Source organism: Mchenga conophoros, linkage group LG22, assembly GCF_057382185.1.
Source record: "Mchenga conophoros isolate Kocher_MC1m ecotype Shallow Benthic linkage group LG22, M_conophoros_male_GT1.1, whole genome shotgun sequence".
Lineage (NCBI taxonomy): Eukaryota > Metazoa > Chordata > Actinopteri > Cichliformes > Cichlidae > Mchenga > Mchenga conophoros.
In genome coordinates this window covers 15419529-15444060 of record NC_140546.1, presented here as the reverse complement: position 1 = coordinate 15444060, position 24532 = coordinate 15419529, and the positions used below count along the sequence as shown (strand labels likewise).

The 24532-nt window shown below is 42.0% G+C and overlaps 1 protein-coding gene across 5 annotated transcripts; it reads right to left on the bottom strand.

Moving 5' to 3' along the window:
- Positions 1-50: 50 nt before the first annotated feature.
- Positions 51-24298, bottom strand: cgnb (cingulin b). Of its 5 annotated transcripts, none has more exons than XM_085262465.1 (21): positions 24096-24297; positions 18663-19823; positions 18479-18567; positions 18226-18295; positions 11998-12095; positions 11760-11892; positions 11462-11674; positions 7834-7982; positions 7476-7502; positions 6876-6996; positions 6389-6601; positions 6070-6168; positions 5185-5442; positions 4940-5110; positions 3384-3545; positions 3086-3175; positions 2884-2967; positions 2683-2801; positions 2410-2518; positions 1882-2045; positions 51-1732 (listed from the first exon to the last, which is right to left on the bottom strand). In XM_085262465.1, the coding sequence occupies exons 1-21, from the start codon at positions 24270-24272 to the stop codon at positions 1633-1635; spliced, it is 3807 nt and encodes a 1268-aa protein (XP_085118591.1). In that variant the 5' UTR covers positions 24273-24297; the 3' UTR covers positions 51-1632. The 5 variants fall into 5 exon arrangements, with proteins under 5 accessions (XP_085118591.1, XP_085118593.1, XP_085118594.1 ...); XM_085262467.1 differs by having other exon boundaries at positions 24054-24235; XM_085262468.1 differs by lacking the exon at positions 24096-24297 and adding an exon at positions 23493-23661.
- Positions 24299-24532: the final 234 nt, after the last annotated feature.

The following is a 24532-nucleotide window of genomic DNA, read 5'->3' as shown; positions in this document are numbered from 1 at the left end:
GAAACATAGGTAGAGTGTAGAAGATTTACATTATGAAATAAAAGCAGCAAGGTTCATATTCTTTATTTTATTGTACACAAAATGTTGGGAACCTTACAAAGTTTTGTACCATATGTCAGCTTAATAAACTCATCTCAACTTTAACACCATTGTTACTGAATTACCCCAGTATAAACAAATTTGTCACAAACGTAACATGTTTAACGTGTTATAAACAACACCAATAAAATATTTTTAGGAGACTAAAAGCAACATTTAGAACAACCTGGTGCAAAAAAAAAAAAAAAAAGAGTAGGAAATCTGCTTCTCTTCCAACAGGGGACGAATAGAGGAAGACACAAGCAAAGGCAAGCATATAAAACACTATTTAAATCATTACAGCAGCAGCTTATAAACAGAACACATGCAGCAATTAAAATAAAAATATGGGTCTCGTTTTTAAGGCATCTGAGTGAAGACATGCACATGAAACCGCATGAGAAATACGATGGGTGGAGTAGAAAAGCATCACGGGGAAAAGTTTAATCTTTGAAGCTACAAAGTGCTGTATGTGTACTTGATTGTCTTCAGGTATGCTCGGCTATCCAGTGTAAAAATGAAGGCTCAGATTAAGTTGCCTGTAATAGTCACATTCAAAGTAAAACAAAAAACTAAACATTACACATTACATCACTTTGGATACACAAAGAAACACTAAGAGCTTCAAACACTGACAAGAAGTAACTTAACATGCAGAAGCAAACAAAGCCTTTTTGTTTCTTGGTTTGTGATATGAAACTACACATCTACCGTACGATGGGAACATAAACGGTACCACAATGTCAGATACTAGCGCTGTAATAAACAGTAATTATTGTAGAAACACAGTAAAGATGTTTCTTGAGAACACAACCTAATGCACAGTAAGTAGAAATCTGCAGCAGCTGTAAATTCTTCTCGATGTAAAAGAGAAACGAAAGATCGCGAATGATAAAACGTGGCAGCACTGGCATGATCGTAATCACATCGGAAGGCTCAAAAATGCAGTGTAATGATCACGGCCGCCCGCCTCTGGACTGGACCGCCGAACTGAAAATAAAACCAACTGAGAGGCGCAAATGACTTCACAAAACTGAGGACTTGAATACATTTCTGTGCACATACGAGGCTCGTTATGTGCCAAAATTATGGCCACGTCACGCCGTTTCAATTCAAACATCTTGCTGTTTGATGCTGTTCTGACTTGTCGTGCTCCCTTTTGTTTTGTTATGTCGTCCTTTTGCGTTGCTGTCATCTCGCTGTCGTTTTACAGCCGACAAATGACCCGCTGATGGCAAAACTCCAGTTACACAAGCTGTGTTCTGGATTTGGTTTCAGACACAGCTTCAGTGGTTTGTTGACATTTTGAGAATGTGCTGGCTACATGAAATTTTCAGATAATCTTTCTGCACAGTGTTGGAAAGCTCAGCAACACAGCAGGTTTAAAGCTTAAAGTTGAAAAGACACAAGGGAAACATAACTTTGGGACAAGTCGAACCTCATACAAGAAAATGTGTTTATGCTGAAGAGTAAAAAAGTTTTGTGGTCTTGTCATGCTAGTGGTCACTGTCATTTAGCAGTTGGAGGTGTGTGGGTCGCTCTTGTTCAGGACTCTCATTCAGAGGAGATTTTGCTGTCATAGAAACCGTCCTCGTCCTCAGAGCTTAAAGCAGAGGAGGACAGAGTCGAGCGATGTGCCTTCTGCGACTTCCGCCTGAGAGAAAGAAAGCAACAGAAAATCCATTTAGACTGACTAACTGTTCAGCTGGTTACTACACAGTGCCACCTAGTGCAAAGAGCATTTATACACACGAGTCATGTAGAAATCCACATTATTTCATAGTGACGAAGGAGAAGGCCTACTTTAATTCACTCTCCAGCGTTGTCACTTTGGCCTGCAGTGCTTCCTGCAGCTCCCGCTGCTCTTCCAAGTCCCTGAGAACTTTACGGCGGACTCCCTCCAAGCGCTCCACCTCTAACTCGCTCTCGTCGACTTGACGCTTCAAGGCTTTCACGCGCAGCGTCAACTGGGGATGGAGAGGGAGAGGACGGGGGTTAAAGGGGGACAGAGGAGGTGATGCAAGGAAGGAGTAGGGCTGGGGGTTAAAGGCATCAGCATCACTGGATGTGTGGGTTCGTAAGGGAGTGACAACAGCTATGAAGGCTGAGGTAACATATAGGCGGGATGAGAGAGGTCAGGGAGCATTTTAGCACCCGAGTGAGGTTGGGTTTGGGTCGGGAGGTGTGCAGATGAGATTAGTGATGATGTAAGGAAGCAATTAAATGTGAATCTGTTTCTTTAAATGGTTATATCCCGTTTGAGTATCAGAGCAAAAAGCAAAAAAGAAAGCAAACACTAAAGCGAATGAGCATGCAAATCCTCATATTTACCTGATCTCTCTGCTCAACGTACTGGCTCCTCTCCTGGTCTAATGTGGCGTTTAGCTCCTTCAGCTTTCTCTCCGTCCGCCTCTGAGAAGCCTGGATAGTGGCCTTCTCTCTGCACGTAGAAATTCAGAATGAACCACGTCATTCTTTGACACAAAATTTTTTTTATTCTGTATGCATTGGCAGTTAAAAACATTTATTCTCCCCCTCAAGTGTTTTAGTGATTGCATAGTGAACGTCATTAATAGTGCTCAAAAATGACCTGTTTAGTCATACCTTTCTTCACTGTGTAGTTTCTCCTCTAACTCTTGAATTTTGGTTTCTAGAAGTGTGATTCCAGCCAAGGGTCGAGGCTGTCCCTCCATGTCTGCCACACGAGACTTTAGTTCCTTCATCTGCAAGCAGAGTGACAGTGTGACAACTAGCAAGCCACATATTTTGTAAGAAGCCATTTTAAAGATCTGTGTACGTGCGCACCTGTCTCTCCAGTGCACTCTTGTCCATTTCCAGGTCATGTCTGGCTGAACGCTCCTGCATGAGCTCTGAACGAAGCTGGTCAACCTGAGAAAAAAAACCCCATAATCATATGTAGATAAAGTGAGCAGGTTAAGTTATGAAATATATATTACAGTGAAATGTCTCCTGCTTATTTGCATGTGTATTCAAATGTATGTCGCACCTGATCTCGGCTTCTGCTAATGCGATCGTTCAAAAGCTCCACATTACTCTTCTCCTCATCCAGCTCGATCTCCAGGGTTTTAATTTTATCCTGTGAACACGAACACACGAACACACACACACACACACACACACACGTAAGTAAATGTGTAGTGACGCATATTCACATTTCTCTCAAAGCCACTTGACACCTCGACATCCCGTGCATGACTCCCAAACCACTTGATCTCCATTTTTTGACCCACCCCTTAATCCCCTCCATAACTCCGGGGTTATAACCTTTGACCTTGAAGCCTTACCTCCAGACCTCTGACCTCCCGGGCACGGTCAGTGTGCGTGCTCTTTTCTGCTTCGAACTCGCTCTCCAAGTGTTTGAGGCGGTTGTTGAGCAGGTCTCTCTCCAGCTGAGCGCTGTCTCTCTCCTCACTGCACGTCAGCAGCTCCTTCTTCAGACGAGAAACCTGGATAAAAGATACAAAGTATTATTTATGAAATTTTCTATTTTCATGGATTTTTTCTTTCCCCTTTCTCTCTGTTTTTTTTTGCCTTCATAACTCCCTCCAGGCTTACCTCAAAGTTTAATGGGCATGGCTGCTCATTTTAGAATCCGCACTTCTTCACTGTGAGAAACTTAAATGTACCTTCTGCGAATGTGATGTTTCCATAAATTTCTATTTAAAGTTTCAACAGCTTCAGTATCTCACCACATTTTTTCCTCCATATTCTTTGATCTATATTATGCCCCATATAAGTAATTGCGACTCTTCAGCAAAAACATATTAGACACTAAGACTGGACTATGCAGTTCTTGGAGAAACCGCAGTGGGATTGTTGCTACTGCTGGACTCACTTGCTGCTATAAAGTTGGAGATAAATAGGCTGGCTAAGAAAACTGAAGACAAATAGCAGTCAATATTTGATGAAAAAATCCACTAAGGCAGGGTTTTAAGGCAGCTTTAAAGTGTGAGTGGTAGCTGAAAGACTTGAAACTGTGATGGTTTTAATTTGAACTGCAGTATAACCTCACATAGAAGCAGATAACTGACTCAAAAATGTGTCTGTGTTACTATTACTGAATGTCCACACTCAGAAACAGACAGACAGTCAGGCAGGGATGCTGAGAGGCAAATAGGTTTAAATAGATTAAAATGTGTATACAAGACTTGTTTGATGAAAACACGTGAAAAATATCAACCATTTGGAGGGAGGGAAGATTCACATCCACCAATGAGACGATGGAATCCAGCTCTTTCATTGTTACTTGCTTACACATGTGTCACAGCTCCGTGTCATACTGTAAATTTTGGTATTAATCCAATACCAAATAAATACAGGGTTATACAGGTTATTGCCAAAACCGATAGCGACACAGATGCCAATACTTTTAACCAATTAAGGCAGCTCATGTAGGAGAGAGCAGTGTGTTGTGATTTATCAGATGAATCATTGGTTTAAATCACTATGATTTTTACTTTCCACAATAATTAGTTAACGCAACAAAAGAGACCTTTCAGCTTTTAATCATCGTTTGAAACTGAAATCTTTGGAGACTTGAAATGTAAATGTGTCTGTAAAGAACTTTAGGTCAACTTCTGTTGTTTAAATGTGCTGTAGGCTTCAAATCAAATAGTAACAGTCAACAGGAAAAGGTTGAGACATTTTTTATAGTGAATGTCTGAGGTGTATTTTTCCATTTCCAAACAATAATTTCCTAGATAATTTGCTACATACTGAACTTAGAGGATAGAAAGTATCTATCTGATAGCAATAGCAGTGATCTGCCCACCTCTACTGTGTCAGCTAAGCAGCAGTGGAAGCTACCACCCTGTACATTTCTAGAGCCATCTTTCCTCACCTCTTCTTGCTGGGTCTTCAGGTTGGTCTGAGCCCTCTGCAGCTCGGCCAGCCTGTCCTTACTGCTGCGCTGCGCCTCCAGCAGGTCCTTCCTCGAGCGTTCCCTGTATTCATCAAACTGTATCTGCAGGTTGGTTACCGAGTGACGAGAATCTCCCATCATCAGCTCCACCTGAGAGTGAGACAGAATTAAGAAAGACTCGAGAAAATGACATCTCCATCTGACCATCCATAACTCTTTCACACCTCTTTGTTAAGCTTTTCAACCGCTCGATCCAGCTGCCTCTTCTGCTCCTCCAGTTCGCTTTTGCCCCTCCTCAGCGCCTCCCTCTCCATGTCTCGGTCCTCCAACCGTCGGACCAGCTCGTCCCTCTCCTTGCTCAGGCGGGCGGCTCCTCTCTTGGCCTCCTCCAGCTGAGACTTCAGGGAGCGGTTCTCATCCTCCAGGGCTTCCACGGCATCCTCGTCCCCCGGGCTCCGAGGCATGCTGGAGTGAAGCTTTGTCTGGGGAGCATATCAAGCTATGAACACAGCAGATAGACTAAATTGTCTTTTTATTACTCAAACAAACTGTATTACAAGTCAAGACTTGCACTGGGCCAAAAAAAGGAATAAATCCTTGTGTTTAATTTATAATTTGGGCTTGTAATAAGTTATTAAATTTGGTTGGCATACAAAACAAGGAGAATGACAAATAATAAAAAGCTTTCATATTTAAAGCAGAATTAAAATCGAAGTTCTGCACTTGAAGCATTAACGTGACGACTGCACAAAAAGTCCAGTTTGTCTGCATATTTGATAAACTGCTGTGCATTGATTCTGTCTACAGATTTGTGAAAGACTGCTCCACACACAGATTACAGCTCTTTAAACAGCTGGAATACACAGCTGTTCCAGTCAACATACAGCACAATCCACAATGCTCATCTTAAGCAAATTCATCCCAGAGGGATTTCTAAGCCTTATGTGCTTAAAGGGGATTTTTTTTTTTAGTGTAATTCTTTTCACATCACTTGGTTGAATATAGTGTCTGTGTGGGAGGACACTTCTTTTGTTCTTGTGCAGTATATGTGTTTACATAATTTTGCTTGTGTGTACAGCTGTGGAGTGTAGCCGCTTTTTGAGCAGTACCATGCGGGCCAGCCTTTCCCTCAGGCGACTGTTTGTCTCTTGGAGCTCCAGGTTGTTGTTGCCGTGGTCCACCACAGTACTTCCTGCACCAGCTGACGACTGTAGACAGGAGTGCATCAAAGCAGAGAGAAGACAGAAACTGAAGCTTTATTTTCTGTGTCGAACATGCTCATTATGCCTACACTTTTCCTGTTATTTTTTAAAATCTAAAGAGAAACTTCCATATCTGCATTATTTTTAAACATCAAATGGTGCAGGATTCCTTAATTTTATGCTGTAAGACTCTTGGTTCGTTTCTACAATTCAGATGATGCTTCACCTCCTTTGCCTTCTCGAGTGCCTTTTCCAGCTCAGTCTTGTCTTTCTGAAATTGCTCTTTCAACTTGCTGATCTCGGACTGAAGCGCGGCCTCTTTCTCTCCGCTCGCCTTCTTCAGAGCTTGAAGTGCCTCGATTTTCTCGTCCAGCTGACCTCTTTGTTTGTCCAGATCGGTGCGAGCCCTCTTCAGGTCGTTATGGCAACACCGAAGCTCCTAGGGACGGGCAATCAGAGATGGATAATGTGTGTGAGTGAGTGAGTGAGAGGAATGTGCCAGGGTGCATAATAATGTATTAATAAGAGGCATATGAGTGTGAGCATGTCTGTCTGCAGGAAAATTTAAAGAAAAAGAGCAAAAGCCCACATCCACACTGCTGCTGCGACACATTAAAGGGAAAAAAAAAAGAGGGAGTAAAACATACTGTAAAACAAAGGAGATGAGCTCCTGCATTTCACCCACACACTGAGCATAATCTTTGCTGAATTACCTCTGCTAAAGAACGGTTATCATCAGACGCAGACGTTTGTTTCTTCTTGGCAAGCAATGAATCCTGAAGATCCTTTAGCTCACCCTCCAAGTCTTCCTTTTCCAAATGAGATTTTTGCAAGCTATGAAAAGAAAGAGAGTCACTTTATAAACAGCAAGGCCATTAAAAAAATAAATAAATGAAATACACATATGCACACAGCTCGGGTAAAACGCTGCACAAAAACAGCAACCGCAAGCAACAAACAAAGCACAAGGGAGTAAAAGTTACTATGAAATCACTACAACCACAAAACTCTCAGATTCTAAGATTGCACACGAAACTGCAATTCATCATTTGCTTATTTATTTATTTAAAGGAAGAAGAATTTCATCAGCAAACAGAAAAATTATGAGGATAGTGAGGATGAGCAGGGGAAAGTTGTTTAGTAAAGTTGGGTTCACTGATCTAATGATCGAATCAGACATCATCAGATACAGAATCCACTCTGATGGGAGCCTTACAGGTGAATTTCAGGGAGTGGATCTCAAGTTTTCATTGAAACCAGGCTAAATCTACACTACTCAAACCAAACATAGCAAGACTAATTTTCTCTCTCACGTTTGGCTGCTGGGGTTCACCTCGTTCCTGCCAAATGAAAAGCCAAGTGAAACATGGCAGGCATTAAAAATAACTCTGGAGAAATATAATATTATTAGACTGAGGCATAGAGAGCTCTTTTCACAGGATGTTGTAAAGTTTTCAGTGAGCAGTGCAGATGATTTGAACCAGTTCCCCATTTGAAATATGAAATGTGACAGTGACAGAGTGTTTCTAATGCATGACCAAAGCTGAAACATGTTCTACCAGCATGCATATTCATGCTTTTTAATAGGTTTACAAATATGTCTTTGTTGCTGTTCACTGAGGTGATCGATCATATATGCATTTATGTCAAAGAAGGACTTGTGATACTAACTCCTCTTTGGTCGTTTGCAGCTCCTGCGTGGTGGCCTCCAGCTCCGTCTTCCACTGCTCTCCCTGATCTCTCCAGCTCTCCAGCTCTTGCTCTAGTGTCAACACGGAGGCGTTCACCCTCTCCCTCTCCTCTTCGATCTGCTCCTGAGACTGAGGCGCACGGAAACGCACACAGAGTTTCATTTTAGAGATGTGAAAGTGAGCGTTTAAAATGCTTTTGGTCCTCACATTCATTTCCTCCTCATTATCGTGACACGTTAAAGCAAGTGATTCAAAAAGAACTAACGCACTCAAATCTATCACATTTTCTTTTAAAAAAAATTTTCTGACAAATGTTCAGCCCGCAGGATTAGAAAAAAACTCAAAAAGAAAACAACAGATCTTTCAGCTCGCATCTTCAACAACAAGCATCCCACGTCTGAAGAATACTACATAAGAAATATCACCATAATATATCAGGTAAACATGACAGGGTGCTGTACGGTCGGTACTGTGCAGTCAGTGTAAACAGCGATTCAACCGCTTTAATCCTCCGCTCGCCAAATCAATCACCTCATCAAAAGCAACTGCCAGCTTTGTCTGCTTACTTCCTGCTCTCCGGCTGTCTGTTACACTTTTTTATTCTGACACTGCTGCTACTTTCCCCTAAATCTGCATAATGATCTATTTCTGTATATACATATATTCTTCAGATTTCCTCTTCACCACACCCCGCAGCACCCCAGAAACAGTCGGCTGGTGGAAACAGAAATTCAGCTAGAAAAGTTTCACTCTGCAATCACAAGCAGTAAAATTCTCTTTCTCTAACTCTGCACACCAAGCTCAGTCTGACCTTGTGATACCCTGACTGACATGCTTCCCTTAGGCAGTATCATTAGAAGACATAGCATACATTTTCACTGCTATGCAGATGACACCCAGCTCTATCTGTCCATGAAGCCAGATAACACACACCAATTAGTTAAACTGCAGGAATGTCTTAAAGACATAAAGACCTGGATGGCCGCTAACTTTCTGCTTCTTAATTCAGATAAAACTGAGGTTATTGTACTCGGCCCTGAAAATCTTAGAAATATGGTATCTAATCAGATTCTTACTCTGGATGGCATTACCTTGGCCTCCAGTAACGCGGTGAGGAACCTTGGAGTCATTTTTGACCAGGACATGTCCTTCAACGCACATATTAAACAAATATGTAAGACTGCTTTCTTCCATTTGCGCAACATCTCTAAAATTAGAAAGATCCTGTCTCAGAGTGACGCTGAAAAACTAGTTCATGCATTTATTACTTCCAGGCTGGACTACTGTAATTCATTATTATCAGGATGTCCAAAAAACTCACTGAAAAGCCTTCAGCTAATCCAAAATGCTGCAGCAAGAGTCCTGACAGGGACTAGAAAGAGAGAGCATATTTCTCCTGTTTTGGCTTCCCTTCATTGGCTTCCTGTTAAATCCAGAATTGAATTCAAAATCCTGCTCCTCACATACAAGGTCTTAAATAATCAGGCCCCATCTTATCTTAATGACCTTGTAGTACCATATCACCCTATTAGAGCGCTCCGCTCTCGCTCTGCAGGCCTACTTGTTGTTCCTAGAGTATTTAAAAGTAGAATGGGAGGGAGAGCCTTCAGTTTTCAGGCCCCTCTTCTGTGGAACCAGCTTCCAGTTTGGATTCGGGAGACAGACACTATCTCTACTTTTAAGATTAGGCTTAAAACTTTCCTTTTTTCTAAAGCATATAGTTAGGGCTGGACCAGGTGACCCTGAATCCTCCCTTTGTTATGCTGCAATAGATGTAGGCTGCCGGGGGATTCCCATGATGCATTGAGTTTTTCCTTTCCAGTCACCTTTCTCACTCACTATGTATTAATAGACCTCTCTGCATTGAATCTTATCTGTTATTAACCTCTGTCTCTCTTCCACAGCATGTCTTTATCCTGTCTTCCTTCTCTCACCCCAACCGGTCGCAGCAGATGGCCGCCCCTCCCTGAGCCTGGTTCTGCCGGAGGTTTCTTCCTGTTAAAAGGGAGTTTTTCCTTCCCACTGTCGCCAAAGTGCTTGCTCATAGGGGGTCATATGATTGTTGGGTTTTTCTCTGTATCTATGAAGCGCCTTGAGGCGACTTTTGTTGTGATTTGGCGCTATATAAATAAAATTGAATTGAATTGAATTGAAATTGACTCCTGGTTTGAACACTGACTGCATTAAACCGAATGGCAAGATAAAGCCTGGGTGAATGAGGGGCAGATAAAACATCAAAGCACAAGTTAACATCACCTTAATAATTCATGCAGGACACAAACTACCTGACAGGCATAACCTGATTGTTCTCCCAAGACAATTGTACCAAGAAATTGCGTATGACTGTGATGTCACAAGAAAAAAAAAATCCACTCAGTGATCGGAAACAGAGAAACTTTCACTGTGATTGCTGCATTGCAGGTTTTCCTGTAACCAGAGAGTTTATTTCCTTCTTTGTCAACATGGCCCAAATGCTAACCCTCGTCGTATGGATCCGAAACGAGCGGGAGAATTATGTAAAACAGTAAATCTCTTAGTTGTTATTAGCAAACTGCCTATTTTTAGTCATACATTAACTAAAGAAAAGTGATTTTATTAATCGTCCTCTAAAAACTCTCAATGACAGCCTGCCAAGCTTGAACCTTCAGATAATCAAAGACAACAAATGTTAGATCCACTGTAGGCAGCTCCAGTAGTGGGGCACGTCCCCCCCCCATAAAGGTACTTGCTCCATTTTCATAACAGATATTGCCTGGACCTGGCACAGAGGGCTCAAGGGAGGAAGAGGCAAATTATCTTGTAATCTGTAGTCTCTTGGTGTGACACTGAAGCAGCATCACAAGGAAGATCAAAGTAGAAATGAAATAGAAATAAAAAAGGACACTGTTTCATATTTTTCACTATGAAAGTACAGACGGAAATGTGCTGATTTTGCTCATTGATAAAGCGAGTGCACATGTTTTTTTTGTTTCCATCACAGTCAGAGTTTATTGCCTGAAGCATCTATCTTTGTGAAGAAGGTTGACTTTGTGATAAAAGAGGAATGCTTAAACAGTTAATAGTTAACCTATTGTTCTTAAATTGGCACTTACAAGTGTGTCATTAACTCTTTGTTTCTAGTGATGTTTCTAGTTTTTAACTGACCAAAATAAAATCTCTCTTCCAGAGCTCGTCAGGTCAGACTACACTCAAGAAATTCAGCCAAAAATCATACAGCTGGTGATGGAAAAGTCTTAATTTAGACGTATTTCTAAGGACGCTGATAATCATGCAGAGATCACAGACCTCACATCAAACAGCTCCAGTATTTCCTGACAAATTTATGATTTGTTTTTTAAAGACAGCCCCCTGATGACTCTCAGCTGCAGAGTTTTAATTGCTTTCATCTCTAGTTTCAGTGTTAATTGTTTTCGCAACTAAAACAAGTCTGACATCTGTAGAGTAATCTTCTAAAGGAATTTCATTTTAAGATTTGTTGGAAAAGAAAATGGTGTAATGTGTATTTTTTTGTGAGGAGTGCACTTCAGGAGATCAGTTTGGAAAAATCAGAGCTCCAGCTTCTATATTTTGTGACGTCGTATCTGCGTATAAACAACAGAGGCATCTACCTGTGTGAACTGCTCCATGGTTTTTCTCAGGTCCTCCATATCCTGGCTGTACTGCTCCCTCAGACTCTCCATCTCTTTGTCGTGGCACTCCACCTCCTCCTTTAGTGCCCCCTTCAGGGCCGTCAACTCCCGCTCTCGCTGGCGTAGCGTATCTTCTAGACGCTGGCGCAGCATGGTGGCCTCAGCCAGCTGGGCCTGCAGAGCGGCCACATCCTGCAGAGAGGAAAAAAAAAAGGCACATTCAGGTGGGTGCAATGGTGAGTTTGTTTGTGCATGCGTAACTGTGCAGCGTCCTGACCGTCTGCATCGAGTCTGAATGAGATGAGTTTTCGGAAACCCTCCTCAGTTCTTCCTGAAGCTCAGCTAGTTGATCTTCCAGCATGTGCAGACGTGATTCTGCGATTTCTCTGGCGATACGCTCCTCGGCCAGTCTGAAACACACACACACGCAGTCAGTACTGCAACAGTGAAAATATGCTCCAAAACAGCACAGAAGCAAAAAGTTGGAGCTTTGTTTTAAAACCACACACACTTACTCTTCCTGGGCTTGCTGCAGTTCTTTTTTGAGGCGTTTGATTTGCTCCTGAAGTTCCTCAAGATTCCCTGTTTTGAGGCTTCCATCAGATCCTTCCTTCTGCAGAAAATGAAACACACACAAGGAGAAGAAGAGACTAAAGGTAAGACGAGGAGAAAACAGCAAAGGGACAAACACAAAGAGGAAGGCTGGAGCTAGTGCCACTTTCGGCCTCGCAATGCATTATGCACTCTGTATTATCTTAACCTTTGAAAGAAAACCTCTGGCTTGGATTCTTTGCCCTAGTTTCTGACAGTCAGAAAATCTTTGGGAGAACAAGCCCTGCCAGTGCGCTCAGATATCGTCAACACAGACGCTCTCCCCACAGAAGCAGCTCGTTCTGACAGGCTGCAGGGGGAAAAAGAGCCGGAGAAGCAGCAAAAAGCTCGCTCTTCGCCCACACCGCTCTGCCGTTCGGAAAGGCCTCCTCCTCAGTGAAAAAGGGGGAATAAGCGCAGCCTGCCTGCCCATGAAACTCCTCTTATCCTCCTACACACTCATTACAAGGACGCACACACGGAGAAGAAAGAGACAAAGCGAGGATCACGGACGGTTCTGCTCCTCGGGGGACTCTTTCACATTTCTGTTACTTATCATTGATTATGAAGATATATTTTGTTTTCACTTTCTTCTCGTCCCCCGCAGGACAGACTGTAGATAATCCCGTTCTGGGACATTGCTCTCTATCCTCACAAAAAGATAATTAAAAGAGGATAAAATAATAAGGGAATAAGTGTAAGCTCTTCTGAGCACTCTGTATGAATTGCATCAGCTGTATAATGATGTGTATTAACAACTTTAAAAAAAAAAAAAAAAAAAAAAAGAGCCTTTCTTGCTGGGTCCACAGTTCAAAAGTTTAGCAGTGTTGGAGGTATGTATAATGTTAACCCTGCATTTAGTTCAGAACACTAAATAGAATAAAACTTATCTACCAATTTCTTGTTTTTGTTCCTAAAGATGTGGTAGATAAATCTTAATATTTATGTTAAGCTAACCTGAGTAAAAGCAAAATGGAGATTTTGAATGATGCCCCGTTTAAAAAAAAAGTAATTGCCCCACTTGTTAAATCATGAATTAATAAATTTTTGGGGAAAACTGAGTTCAGTTTCACATTTCACACCCAGGTCTGATTACTACCAGACCCGTTGAATCAAGGAATCACTTAAAGAGACCCTGCCTGACAAAATCAAGTAGTTTACAAGATCCGAAAAAGCAACAAATCCACGATCTAAAGAAACAGCTGAGAAACAAAGTCAGTGACATCTATCAGTTTGGAAAGGCTCACAAAGCCATTTTTAAAGCTTTGTGACTCCAGTGAACCACGGTGAGAGCCGTTATCTACAAATGGAGGAAAGAGAGAAAAAGCACAGCGCTGAACCTTCACAGGAGCAGCTGGCCTATTACAATTATTACAAAAGTGTATTGATGACTTATACAGGAGGCCACACAAGAACCCACAACAACATCTAAAGAACTGCTGGATGTTCATGCTCGAAAACCTCCAGTGTGGCCGAATTAAAACAAGAGTAGTGGGCCAAAATTATTACAGTTACAATTACATCACACAGGGCCAGGTAGGCTTGGATAACTCTTCTCCTTAAGTAAGTGAAATCAACATTTATATAAACATATTTTGTTTTTACTTGGTTTATCTTTGTATAATATTATGTGTCTAATGATCTGAAACATGTAAGTGTGACAAATTTGCAAAAAATACTTTATTTTTTTAAAGAAATTATTGAAAGCCAGATGTTGTCCTAATGCTCACGTCCCTGAAAACGTTCAAATGCAACTGCACATCAGTATTCACAGCTGGCATTCAGCCTCTGAGAGGTTGTAGTCCTGTGATTGTAGAAAGGTCGAAAGAGCGAACGGTTCATATTTAGTTAAATAATAGTAAAAGAAAGAAAGACTTTCTTCTCACACTTGATATATTTCTTGCCTAAATGACCAGATCATTCTTCTGGACTCTAAAACACAGGAAGTATCAACGTAGAAGAAAAAGATTTTTCTCTTTTCAGATTTTAAACCTTTAAGAATTACAGCTGGTACTTACACAGCTTTTTCTTATGTAATGACCTGTATTTATTTTAATGTTGTGGGTTGAAACGATTCATTCGTAATTTCAACATCAGCAAAGGAAAGAAAGTGTTTAAGAGCAAGTTTGGGAGGTTCGGGCTATTCGAGCTGTCGACATTTGGAGGAAAAATGAATTTGTGATTCAAAAAAAGGGCAGATGACGAAATGGATAAACACATCCTGCATTGAGTACAGTGCACTCACTGTATGTTTTTATTTTTGCTGCCTTAATTCTTCATGGCGCTGATTCAACAAGGTGCCGGAAACATTCCTCAGACACTTTGGTCCATATTGACGTGATAACATCACACAGTTGCTGCAGATTTTCTTGCTTCACTTCCATGATATGAGTCTCCCGTTCCATCACAAATGTGCTGTATTCGATTGAGATCTGGTGACTGTGGAGGCCATTTGAGTACAGTGCACTCACTGTGATATTCAAGAAAACAGTTTGAGATGTGACGTGCTGGAAGCAACCATCAAAAGATGGCGCAGTGTGGTCATGAAGGCATGGACATGGTCAACAACAATACCCATTACACTGTGGTGTTTAAATTATGCTCAGCAGGCACTAAGGGCCTCAAAGTCTGCCAACAAAATTTTCCACACCATTACACACTCAGCACGAGCTGGCTTATGCCAAACTCTGACCTTACCAGCAGAAATCAGACCAGGCAACATTCTTTTCTCTATTGTTGTCCAGTTTTGGTGAATTGTTGCCTCAGTTTTCTGCTCCTGTCTAACAGGAGTGGCACCTGGTGTGGTATTCTGCTGCAGTAGCACATCTTCATGTTTGGTGTATTCAGAGATGATCTTCTGTGCATACCTTAGTTGCAACAAATGGTTATTTGAGTTACTGTTGCACTGATATGTGCTTGAAACAGGCTGTCCATTCTCCTATGACCTGTGGCATCAACAAGATATTTTCACACAGAGAACTGCAGCTCACTGGATATTTTCTTTCTTTCTCTGTAAACCCGAGACATGTGTGGGGAAATCCCAGCAGATCAGCAGTTTCTGAAATACGCCAAACAGCAACCTCGCCAAGCTCAAAGTCACTTAAACCACCTTTCTTAGTCATTCTTATCCTCAGCTTGAATTTCAGCAGGTCGTCTTGAACATGTCTGCATGCCTAAATGCACAGAGTTGCTGACATGTGACTGGCTGAACAGGTGTTAATAATGAAGTGGCTGCTGAGTGTATCTTCCTGTTACGTCCGTGATGGCAAAGCATCAGGGCACATGAATGTTTACACTACAAAAGACATGTGGACAAAGCTAGCGGCTTGAGTGATCAGACCAAAAAGCTAAACCTGACTGCGGGTTACCATTGCAATCTGTAGCAGGGGCTTTGTTAACTTAGTTACCTCGAAGACAAGTAGTTTCACCTTTTTCATTGAACGTGGTCTGTCAGTATGAAGTAAAATTCTCTAGAAATGTAAATAAAATCTAATCTTCACTCATCGGTTTAGCAGGTCACAACATGTGAATGTGACCTTTGTGAGTCAACAAACAGACAACAGTTTTCACACTGTACGCAAACAAGCAAGCATACATTAGCAATGTTAGACTCGAGTAAGCCAACACAGACGAAAGGGTGTCAGTGTATAGTCTCAACAAGTTTCCCTTTAACAAGCATTAACTGGTAACACCACAGTAAAACACTCAAAACACAGCGCAAGCGCTTTGAGAAAGCCACAGACACGAGGGTGCTGACAGTGAAGTGTCACAAAGTCAATACAGCTCAAAATACAAACTTCTAATTATTAAGGCTAATTATTAGTCAGTTTTAATCTGGACACTGGTTGCATCAAAAATATCTCCCTCTGGAAACACAATCATGTATCCCTGCTCTGATCTTATGTTGAGGTTTGATACAGACAAAAGCAGCACTTTGCTTTAAAGGCAGAGCTGGAGAATAAATAGCCTTGGAAAAAAAAAAGGAGACTCTTTCATCCTACGGCTTGATGCCGTTTGTGGATTTTTCAGTAGCTGCTGAAGAGCCTGAGATGACTTCTGCTAAGAAGAATAAGCCACTAAAGCCACAGCAATATACTAAAGTGGACAGTGTGGTTAACGTCACAATAAAAGGATATGTTTTTACAACGAGACCCCTCAGAGGAGGCTCTGTCCCATCCAGCGAGCCAACCCCGAGCTGGTGCAGGGTTCCACTCCAACTCAATTATTGATGCCTCTCAATGACTGCGCTCTCACCACACTGAGCTTTCCTCTGCAGGTGCATCGTTGCCAAGAGACAAGATGGGCAAAATAATTCACAGGCAGCCATGGTCACAAGCACAATAAGAAGTACATAACAAGGGATCATACATAATCAAGGCCATGTAATATGAGAAGGTAAGGCCACAAAGGAATCATTTCTGTATGCAGATTTATTCAAAAAGATGCTAATTTAAAGGAGGAAGCGTGTGTGTTCTCATAAGTGTGGAACAATCTGTTTCAATAAGGCGTAACAAGAAGCGCAAAGCAGCAAACATGGCACCAAGACGGGGAGAGGAATAGTCAGCCTGCTCCTTTTCAAGTTTTTTGGCCTGCCAAAAGAGGATCGAGGAGACAAGATGAATGAAACAGAAACTTCAGGCTGCCAACCATCTGCTAGCTTCACTGCAAGATGAAGGGAGAAACAGCTCCCGTCCCAGAGATGACAATTTGTCTAACCAACATGCTGCATCTACACTAAAAGCTAAATAAATTCCCTTTAATTATATATGTGAATAATGTCTTTTTATACTTTCAGGATTAAGATAATTGACTTTTTCTGAGATGTAGGTTAGACATCCCCAAAACAAAACCACAAAATACTGCTGGCACCTCGATGTAAACATAAAAACATTATCCAAGCATTCAAGGGTTGTTGACGTGGTTGGATTTCTTGAGTTTCACTTCATCGTGTTCATGAAATATGAATATGAAAACACTATGCATGGTAGAAAGATGTGTCGTATTTTACTGAGTGTAAACAATGCGTTCATGGGTGTCTCCAGCATGTAACTGCTTTTCTGACTCATGTTATCATGATTACTGTTAAAAATTACTAGAATAAAAGGAAAGGCCTACTTCTTCTTCTTCTGACTGCTCCCTTTAGGAGTCACTCCTTTAGGAGTGGATCATCTTATGCTAACCCTACAATCCTATTCTGTCACACCAACCCTCTGCATGTTCATCTTCACTACATCCATGAATCTTCTCTTTGATGTCCCCTTTTCCTCCTGCCTGGCAGCTCCATCTTCAGCATCTTTTCCCCAAAATATTCAGCATCACATGTCCAAACCATCTGTCTCGCTGATACACTCATTTATAATCTCATATATATGGATCACTCAAAGTAAAATTCTTAGCATCTTTATCTGCTGCTCTTGCAGCTATCCTTCCATCACAAATTACCCCTGACACTCATCTCCACACTCCACCCTGCCTGCACTCTCCTCATCACCTCTCTTCTGCGCTGTACGTTTGCATGGTTGATCAAGGTGTTGAAACTCATCCACCTTTACTGCCTCTGCTTTTTGCATCTTCTCCTTTCCATCTATCTCCATCTGATTCACACCCATCTATCCTGACTTGACTTTCATTCCTCTTCTCTCCAGCGCATACCTCCACCTCCTTTATACTTTCTCTACACATCACAGTGTCGACTGTGAAGATCACAGTCCAGAGAGACTCCCGCCTGACCTCCCCCTCACCACTGCAAACCTAACTGATGGACTTTGCAAAATCTCTTTTTCTTTTTACAATTTTAAAATCCCACAAAGGCCATGAAGCTAAATCACTTTAGCTAGCATGAACACAAGAGAGCGGTCAAAACAAATCGCCTATGACAATGAGCCTCATTTAGTAACGCCACCCACAGCTGATCGTGGAATATCCAGGAGGGAAGAGATTTCACAAACTGAGTTGTTGCAATGGTGCAGTGGTGATATCCTATAACAGCAGCACACCATTATTCACTGAGTGTTTAGAATGACCCGTTCTTTCACAAATGTTTGTAAAGGCAAACTGCATGGATAGATGCATGATTTTATACACCTGTGGCCATGTCCATAGTCCATATAGTTTATACTCTCTGTGGTTAGATAACCCAGGCTGTGTCATACCTTTAAGCTGCCGGTTGTTTCAGCAATGGGGCTGACTTTTGGTTTAAGGAATCCTTCACTGTCACCGATGCTACAAAGGAAACATCAGACACAGAGAATGAAAAAAGTTTACCTGTGGCCTTTCGCTAATTTAGAGAGCTACACCTTATTTTTTAATACAATATGACACAGTTAAATGAACGATCTGTTAAAACAAGCCACATAAGCAATAGAAGTAGAGCATTTTTTAAATGTATCATGTAGTTTTAATTACCTGTTTTTCAGGATGTTGAAGCTAGTTTGCTTGATTGGAGTATCTCCCCCACCCATGATCTCTGCACTTTGACTTCTAGGAAGTGTCTCCTTCAAAGAGAGAATCAGTTAAGATGAGAAAATAAACCCAAAACAAACAGCTCAATTCTTGCTAAGAGCTCAGGCTCTGCATCATTATTACTTACAGGCTTTTTTGCTATAGTTGGAGGTGTGCTCTTGGCATTAAACTTCTCTGGTATCTTGAAATTTGACTTGGGAGCCTCGAAGGCTGTCACCTTGGCAACAGATCGAGGGCTCTTTCCGAGGCTGCTACTTGCTGGAGTAGCCTGGATCTTGATCTCAATGCTGGAGGAGGTAAACTGGGGTGAAGCGTAGGGATTCGGTGTTGGAGAGGGGAGGGAAACTTCTGGCTCAACAACTTTTCGAGCGTCAAGACTCGTGGACCTTTTCCGCTCTTCAAATCCGAGCCGCTGCCTCGCTCCAGAGCGCCCCCTGGTCTGTTGGGCGCTACCCGGTGTTCCACTGTTGAACTTACTGATGAGCTTGTTGATGGGAGCCAGGGAGTTGGTGTCGATTACAGGGACAGGCTCCTCGTCAGTTGATGCTGGAGGTTCGGGGAATGACTGTGACAAAGAATTTGGATTTGGTTTCTTATCACTGTACCTCCCCAAAGAGCCGGTGAAACCAGAGCCAGTTTGGTTTACCCCTCTTGGTCCCACGGGGTTAAATTTGACAGGTTTAAGTCCTGCTTCGTTATATGTTCCTTTACTTGTCCAGTCTGTGTTTTTCTCTGTTTCACTAGGTGTCGCTTTGAGTAGGTGTTCAGCTTTCGGCTTCTCTACCTGTTTTTCTCTGCCCATCCCATTCTCCTCCTCGCCCTGTGTCCCTGCTTGACCATCCCCTGGAGGTCTTTTGAGAGGGCTCCCAAAAATTTCCCCATCCTCATCCTCTGCTGGGGAAACAGGGGACTGTGATGAGTTATCAGCAGGTGTGTAGGGATTTAAAAATTCTTTCGGAACTTTATTAATTTTTGGAAGGCTGTTGTACGGTGACGGTGTCCCCGAGCTGGAGGTGGGGGTTTTTAACTGAACTCCGTATGAGTCGCCTTTCTCTCCATCCTTCAGGACCACGTAAGGCTGCCCAGAGATACCCTGAACCCTCACTGCCACACCATATTTGTTGGAAGGAGTCACCGCACTGTTGTTTCCCCTGGATTTATCAGGATAAACGCCGCCTGTGTCATGGAGGTCTTTGATGAAGCGTATCTGAACGCCATGATCCACCGGCGTCTTCCTGTCAGCAGACAGGCTACTCATGCTCACTTCCTGGTTTTTGGTGCAAGCAGCCTGAGCAAACAAGGGGTAAAAAAAGCAGGAATGCAAATCAGGTGATTCAGTGGAACAAGTAACAAGGACATTTATTTTTGCATGAACACGGAAGACTAACTGCTGACGCCATTTTTAAAATCTTTCTCACACACCAGAAGATTAAATTCTCATTGTCTGTTTTCTTGTTGATGTGTACACTGCCTGCTTCTTCCCAGGTGGAGTCATTATGACTGGGCAAAAATATCACATTGCGCGTATATCTTGATGAAACTATCATCTTCTCTTGCTGCTCTACAAGTTGAATTCCTTCTCAGCAAGAACTGTATTGTATTCGTGCCATGCCAAATATGCCACTGGGGCACTCAGCACCTCTTTGTACAGGTCGAGGCCTACTTTTTTCCAGAGGGTGTGTCTATTGTGAGAAGGAAAAAAACTGCAGGAGGCATTCTGTATGAGACACCTGGAGGTTTATAGCCTCTTATTTATACAGTCACACTCTGTACAAATGTTAACAAAACAAACAAGATAGAAAAAGAGGGTCATTCAGTTGATTCCAATTCAGATTATGAGTGCAATGCAGCATCTTAATGACTTATTTTAATTTAAAACTTAGAAAAAAAGGTGGAACAAGGACCTACTCAACCCCACTCTGTCAGTTAGCACTACAATTTATTTAAAACACAAGTTTTAATATCAAGTTAAAGATCTAATCCACCAGTTTTAACCATTAAGTCTCTATGAACGTCTGTCTGCGAGTTATTGTAATGGTTCTGCACATCTGAAGAAACTTTCTAGAAGGAGAAATGAATCCTGGTTCGGAAGTTAAAAATTCTGCCACCCTCTTCGTATTTGAGAGGAATATCAGGGAGGGTCAAACAAAAGGATGATATTTGATTCAATATGAGAAAGTGCATGCTTTAACAGAAGCTGTTTTTGAGAGTCTTTCAGCTTTATATGAGTCTATTCATCCTTCTTCCACTTCTCTAATTCAGAGTTGTGGTTGGGCTGGAGCCTATGGCAGCTGTCACAGCACGAAAGGGGGGTACACCACCACCTGCTGCAGGGCTACAACCTTTAATTTATAGAAGTGCAACACTAAATGACTGCAGAAACTTATTTTCAATGTCAAACCAAAGATAATGTGTATATTACAAACTTGACAAAGAGATCCATCGCAGCGCTCAGGATGGTTGGAATTGCAGCTCGACTTTGGGTTTAAAGACTAAATTTAAGTGACTCAGTCAGCCATAATATTAAGAGCACAGCCTAACCAAGTCCACCTTTTACAGTCTGATGAGCTCAAATGACCTCGGCGATGAACGCCATGAGAAGGTGAATACTCCTCCCTTTGTCCAGGCTCCGCGGAGCATAAAACACAAGGGGCTATGCGAGGAATGGGCTCCCCCTCTCCTGCCACCAAACTTCAGAGCAGAGCCACTCAGGCATAGACTGTTTACTTTAATATGCAAGGTTGTGCATACACACATCCACCTGCTGTGCATTCCCCATCTGGTTGTAGTCGAGTGAATAAGCATCGCTCCTCTCACTCTCATTGCAAGCGAAAAAGATGAAATTGCATGTGATCATATTAAAACCCTTCTCTGCCTTCTCCTGCATGTATTTAGGTGCTCCTAATGTTAATTTTATCTCACCATCATCTCATTTGTCCTCTCGTTTTGATTAAAATGTAACCGTCCTTGACTGCTGGCTACAGTGTAACATGCAGGACCTCGACCGCCAGTGAGGTTAGATTAGCAGATCAAAGGGACTCTGGCTTCCCTTAAAACCATTCTCAGGATTCCGGACGTTCCCTTTCAGCATTGCGCGTGGTTTGCATTTGTATAATAAGAACAGATTAAAAGAAATTGAGGACAGCATCAACAATAAAGCCTACACATGCGGAAAAACTGTTAGACAAAGTGGGGAATATGGGGCGAGATAAATCAAACATCAAGCAACCAGTTTTTCAGACCATGTTGTGTGTCAAAACAATGGCCTATGCCTGAGCAAAATCTGTGCTTAGTTTTGTTTTGTTTTTTAAAGGGAAGATGCCTATTGTATTATTGCCCAGGCGCTCAGCCCTCACACTGAAATCTCTCAGGTGTATTTATGTTCTCTTGGCTATTTCGGCTTCACACAAAGGCTCAGTTGTTGTACAGCTGTTGTTAACCAGCCAGTAGCTGAGAACTGTTTGGCGACAACTGGTTCACCTCCTCTCATACTCTCTCTGTTTCTCTCATGCACAAGGATTGGCTGTGTCAACAGACACAGGAATGCCACCAAACTGGCCAATCAGCCATCTCTGGTCCCTTTCTCCTCACTCGGCCGACTCTTCTAATTTTCCTCCGGTGCTGTTCCTGCACCCCAATCAGCTTCATTTTTATTCCACAGTTTCTTTTGTTCACAAGTATGTTAAGGAGACGAGTTTTGATACAACAGTTTGGTGACGTGGCTGAAATCTGAAATCTCTGCACATTAAAATTCCAGCTTCTTTCTTTATTCTTGCAATTCATCAGACAAAAGACGGCTTGTATCGGATTCAGCCACCATCTGCATTCCAAACACATATCCAAGTACACCAAATAATATTATAGAGCAGGGGTGTCAAACATAAGGCTCGGAATCCAGGATTGGCCCAGCAGAAACTCCAATCCAGCCCAGTGGAGGGCTTTGGAGAATGTGAAGAAAGGGATAGATTTTGAACTTTTAACTGTAGTTTCATTAATTTTACAGCTTTTTCTATGATAAAGGCCTCCCTTTTTGCCATTATTGCAACACCAAATAGTTGCACAATAGAAAAACAATTAAATGACACTTCCTGTTTTCCAATATCTACTATAGAAACTTTCTATTATAGACAAAAAAAAAAAATATTTATTATAAATACAGAAGAGTCTGCAATGAGCTACCAGACCCTTTTCTGCTGTTTTACACATTTATCATGGAGGAAACAGAGAGATACGGAGAGTTTCTCCAGTCTGGGCTATGATGTAAGCTGACATCCCTGAGATGTTCAAATCCTAAAAACAGTCCAGCCCCACCACACCAAAAAAAAATAAAAAAAATAAAAAAATTTTATTCTGATAGTTTTGCAATATCTTCTCAGTATTTCTCGATTCACACATGGATGGCTTTGTGTGGATCATAACTTGTAATAAATAATTTACATTATACAACTAGCCTATGTAAAAATCGCACAAATTAAAACGATTACACTAAGAGACAAATAATAATTTGATGCCAAAAAACATCAAACTATCTACAGGAGAAGAACTAGTTTTGGGGCTGTGTGTTGGGAGAAGAAAGGGGCAGTTCTGTGGTCTAAAATAGCAACAACATGGTAATAATATTCCCTCGTTAAAGGCGCATGTTTATGCAAACACCTCAAAATGAGCTTGGAGCATAAATTTGAGGTCAGGACTATTTCTGGGGCAATTTATTTTAAGACCAAAATCAAGTAAACACTCGATTTTAGAACAGCTTGTAAACTTTAGTGAGCTGTCATGAGGCTTATCCCACTTTTCCGCCACGTCCGTCTACTCCAAGCGCTACAAAGGCTGCTTTGTATTTCCACGGCACACTTAATTCACAAACCTTGACTCATACGACAAATAATCGTTTTGAAGTTTAACCATTAAATAGAACCCAAGCACCTGTGTACTCGTGGATTAATTGCGTCACACCCACCTTTCCGGTCAGTCAGTATCGGTGCGCGTCGAAACCACAGTCTTGTGTTTTTTCCCCTCCCTCTCTCTCCCTTTTCCACGAGCCACTGGGACCACGAGCGGAGCAACAAGATAAACAACCGACGCACCTGCCTCCCAGCGAGACGTCGTCGCAGCCTATTTGTAGCTTTTACCTGCCATAATAATCTCTCATATCCTCTTTACGCAGCGCCGAAGGATCCGATTATAGCCCGCGCATCAGCGCTGTGAGCGCACACAGAGCATAAAACCCCCCTAAAAGAAACCCAACAAACAAAAACGCTTGACAGCATACAATAAAAGGCTTTGTTTTGGGTTTTTGTTTTGTTTTGTTTAGCTCATTATCAAGAACAGGAAAAGCCGAACACGAGAGGGCGGCTGCCAAATCCAATCACAAAGCCACAGGTGTCCATCTGCGCAAACCCAAATGTTGTAAAATGCCTCATCAGCAAAACAGATCTCATTCACATTTGGTTTAATTTTTAAAAAGAAAAAAAAAAAAGAAAAAACAACGACAAACACATAGATGGTTATTTTACTGCACCTGTAAAAATGAGCCTTATGCTGAATGATCCTCCTCACTTACGGATCTTGCATTTGACAGTCCTTCAAGAAGCAGCAGCAGCAGCGCTGAACAATGCTGGTGGGATGAGAAGGTGCTACTCAGTGAACCGATAACATAGGGGTAACTATCCCCTGCTACCAGTACAACCTGTTGCCAGAACATCCGATAGTGAGCGTCCCGCCTCAGTGCCGCCTTCATTAGTTGGGAGGAAGACCGAGGGGGAGGAGCCTGCTGCCTGGGCTCAGTCACATCAGGGGTTAATACACTACATCGAGTGTGACCCATTTCATCCATGCATAGGTCTTACGGTAAATAATCTCTTAATCATGCTGAAAATGGCGTTTGAGTTGGTGGTATTTCTATATGTTAATATAGCATCTCCAATACAGCTCACTATCAAAGTTTTTACTCCATCCTTTGATGTCTGTTTTCTTAAAGATCCTTAAACTCTACTTGCA

What these genes read in the sequence shown, in the direction of transcription:
- cgnb (XM_085262465.1), bottom strand. Translation starts at nt 24,272, where the DNA reads ATGAAGGCGGCACTGAGGCGGGACGCTCACTATCGGATGTTCTGGCAA. An exon ending in CACTCGAGAAGGCAAAGGAG is followed by an intron (nt 6,169 to 6,388) that starts GTGAAGCATCAT and finishes TCCTGTCTACAG; the next exon opens with TCGTCAGCTGGTGCAGGAAG. An exon ending in ACGCTGGAGAGTGAATTAAA is followed by an intron (nt 1,733 to 1,881) that starts GTAGGCCTTCTC and finishes TCTTTCTCTCAG; the next exon opens with GCGGAAGTCGCAGAAGGCAC.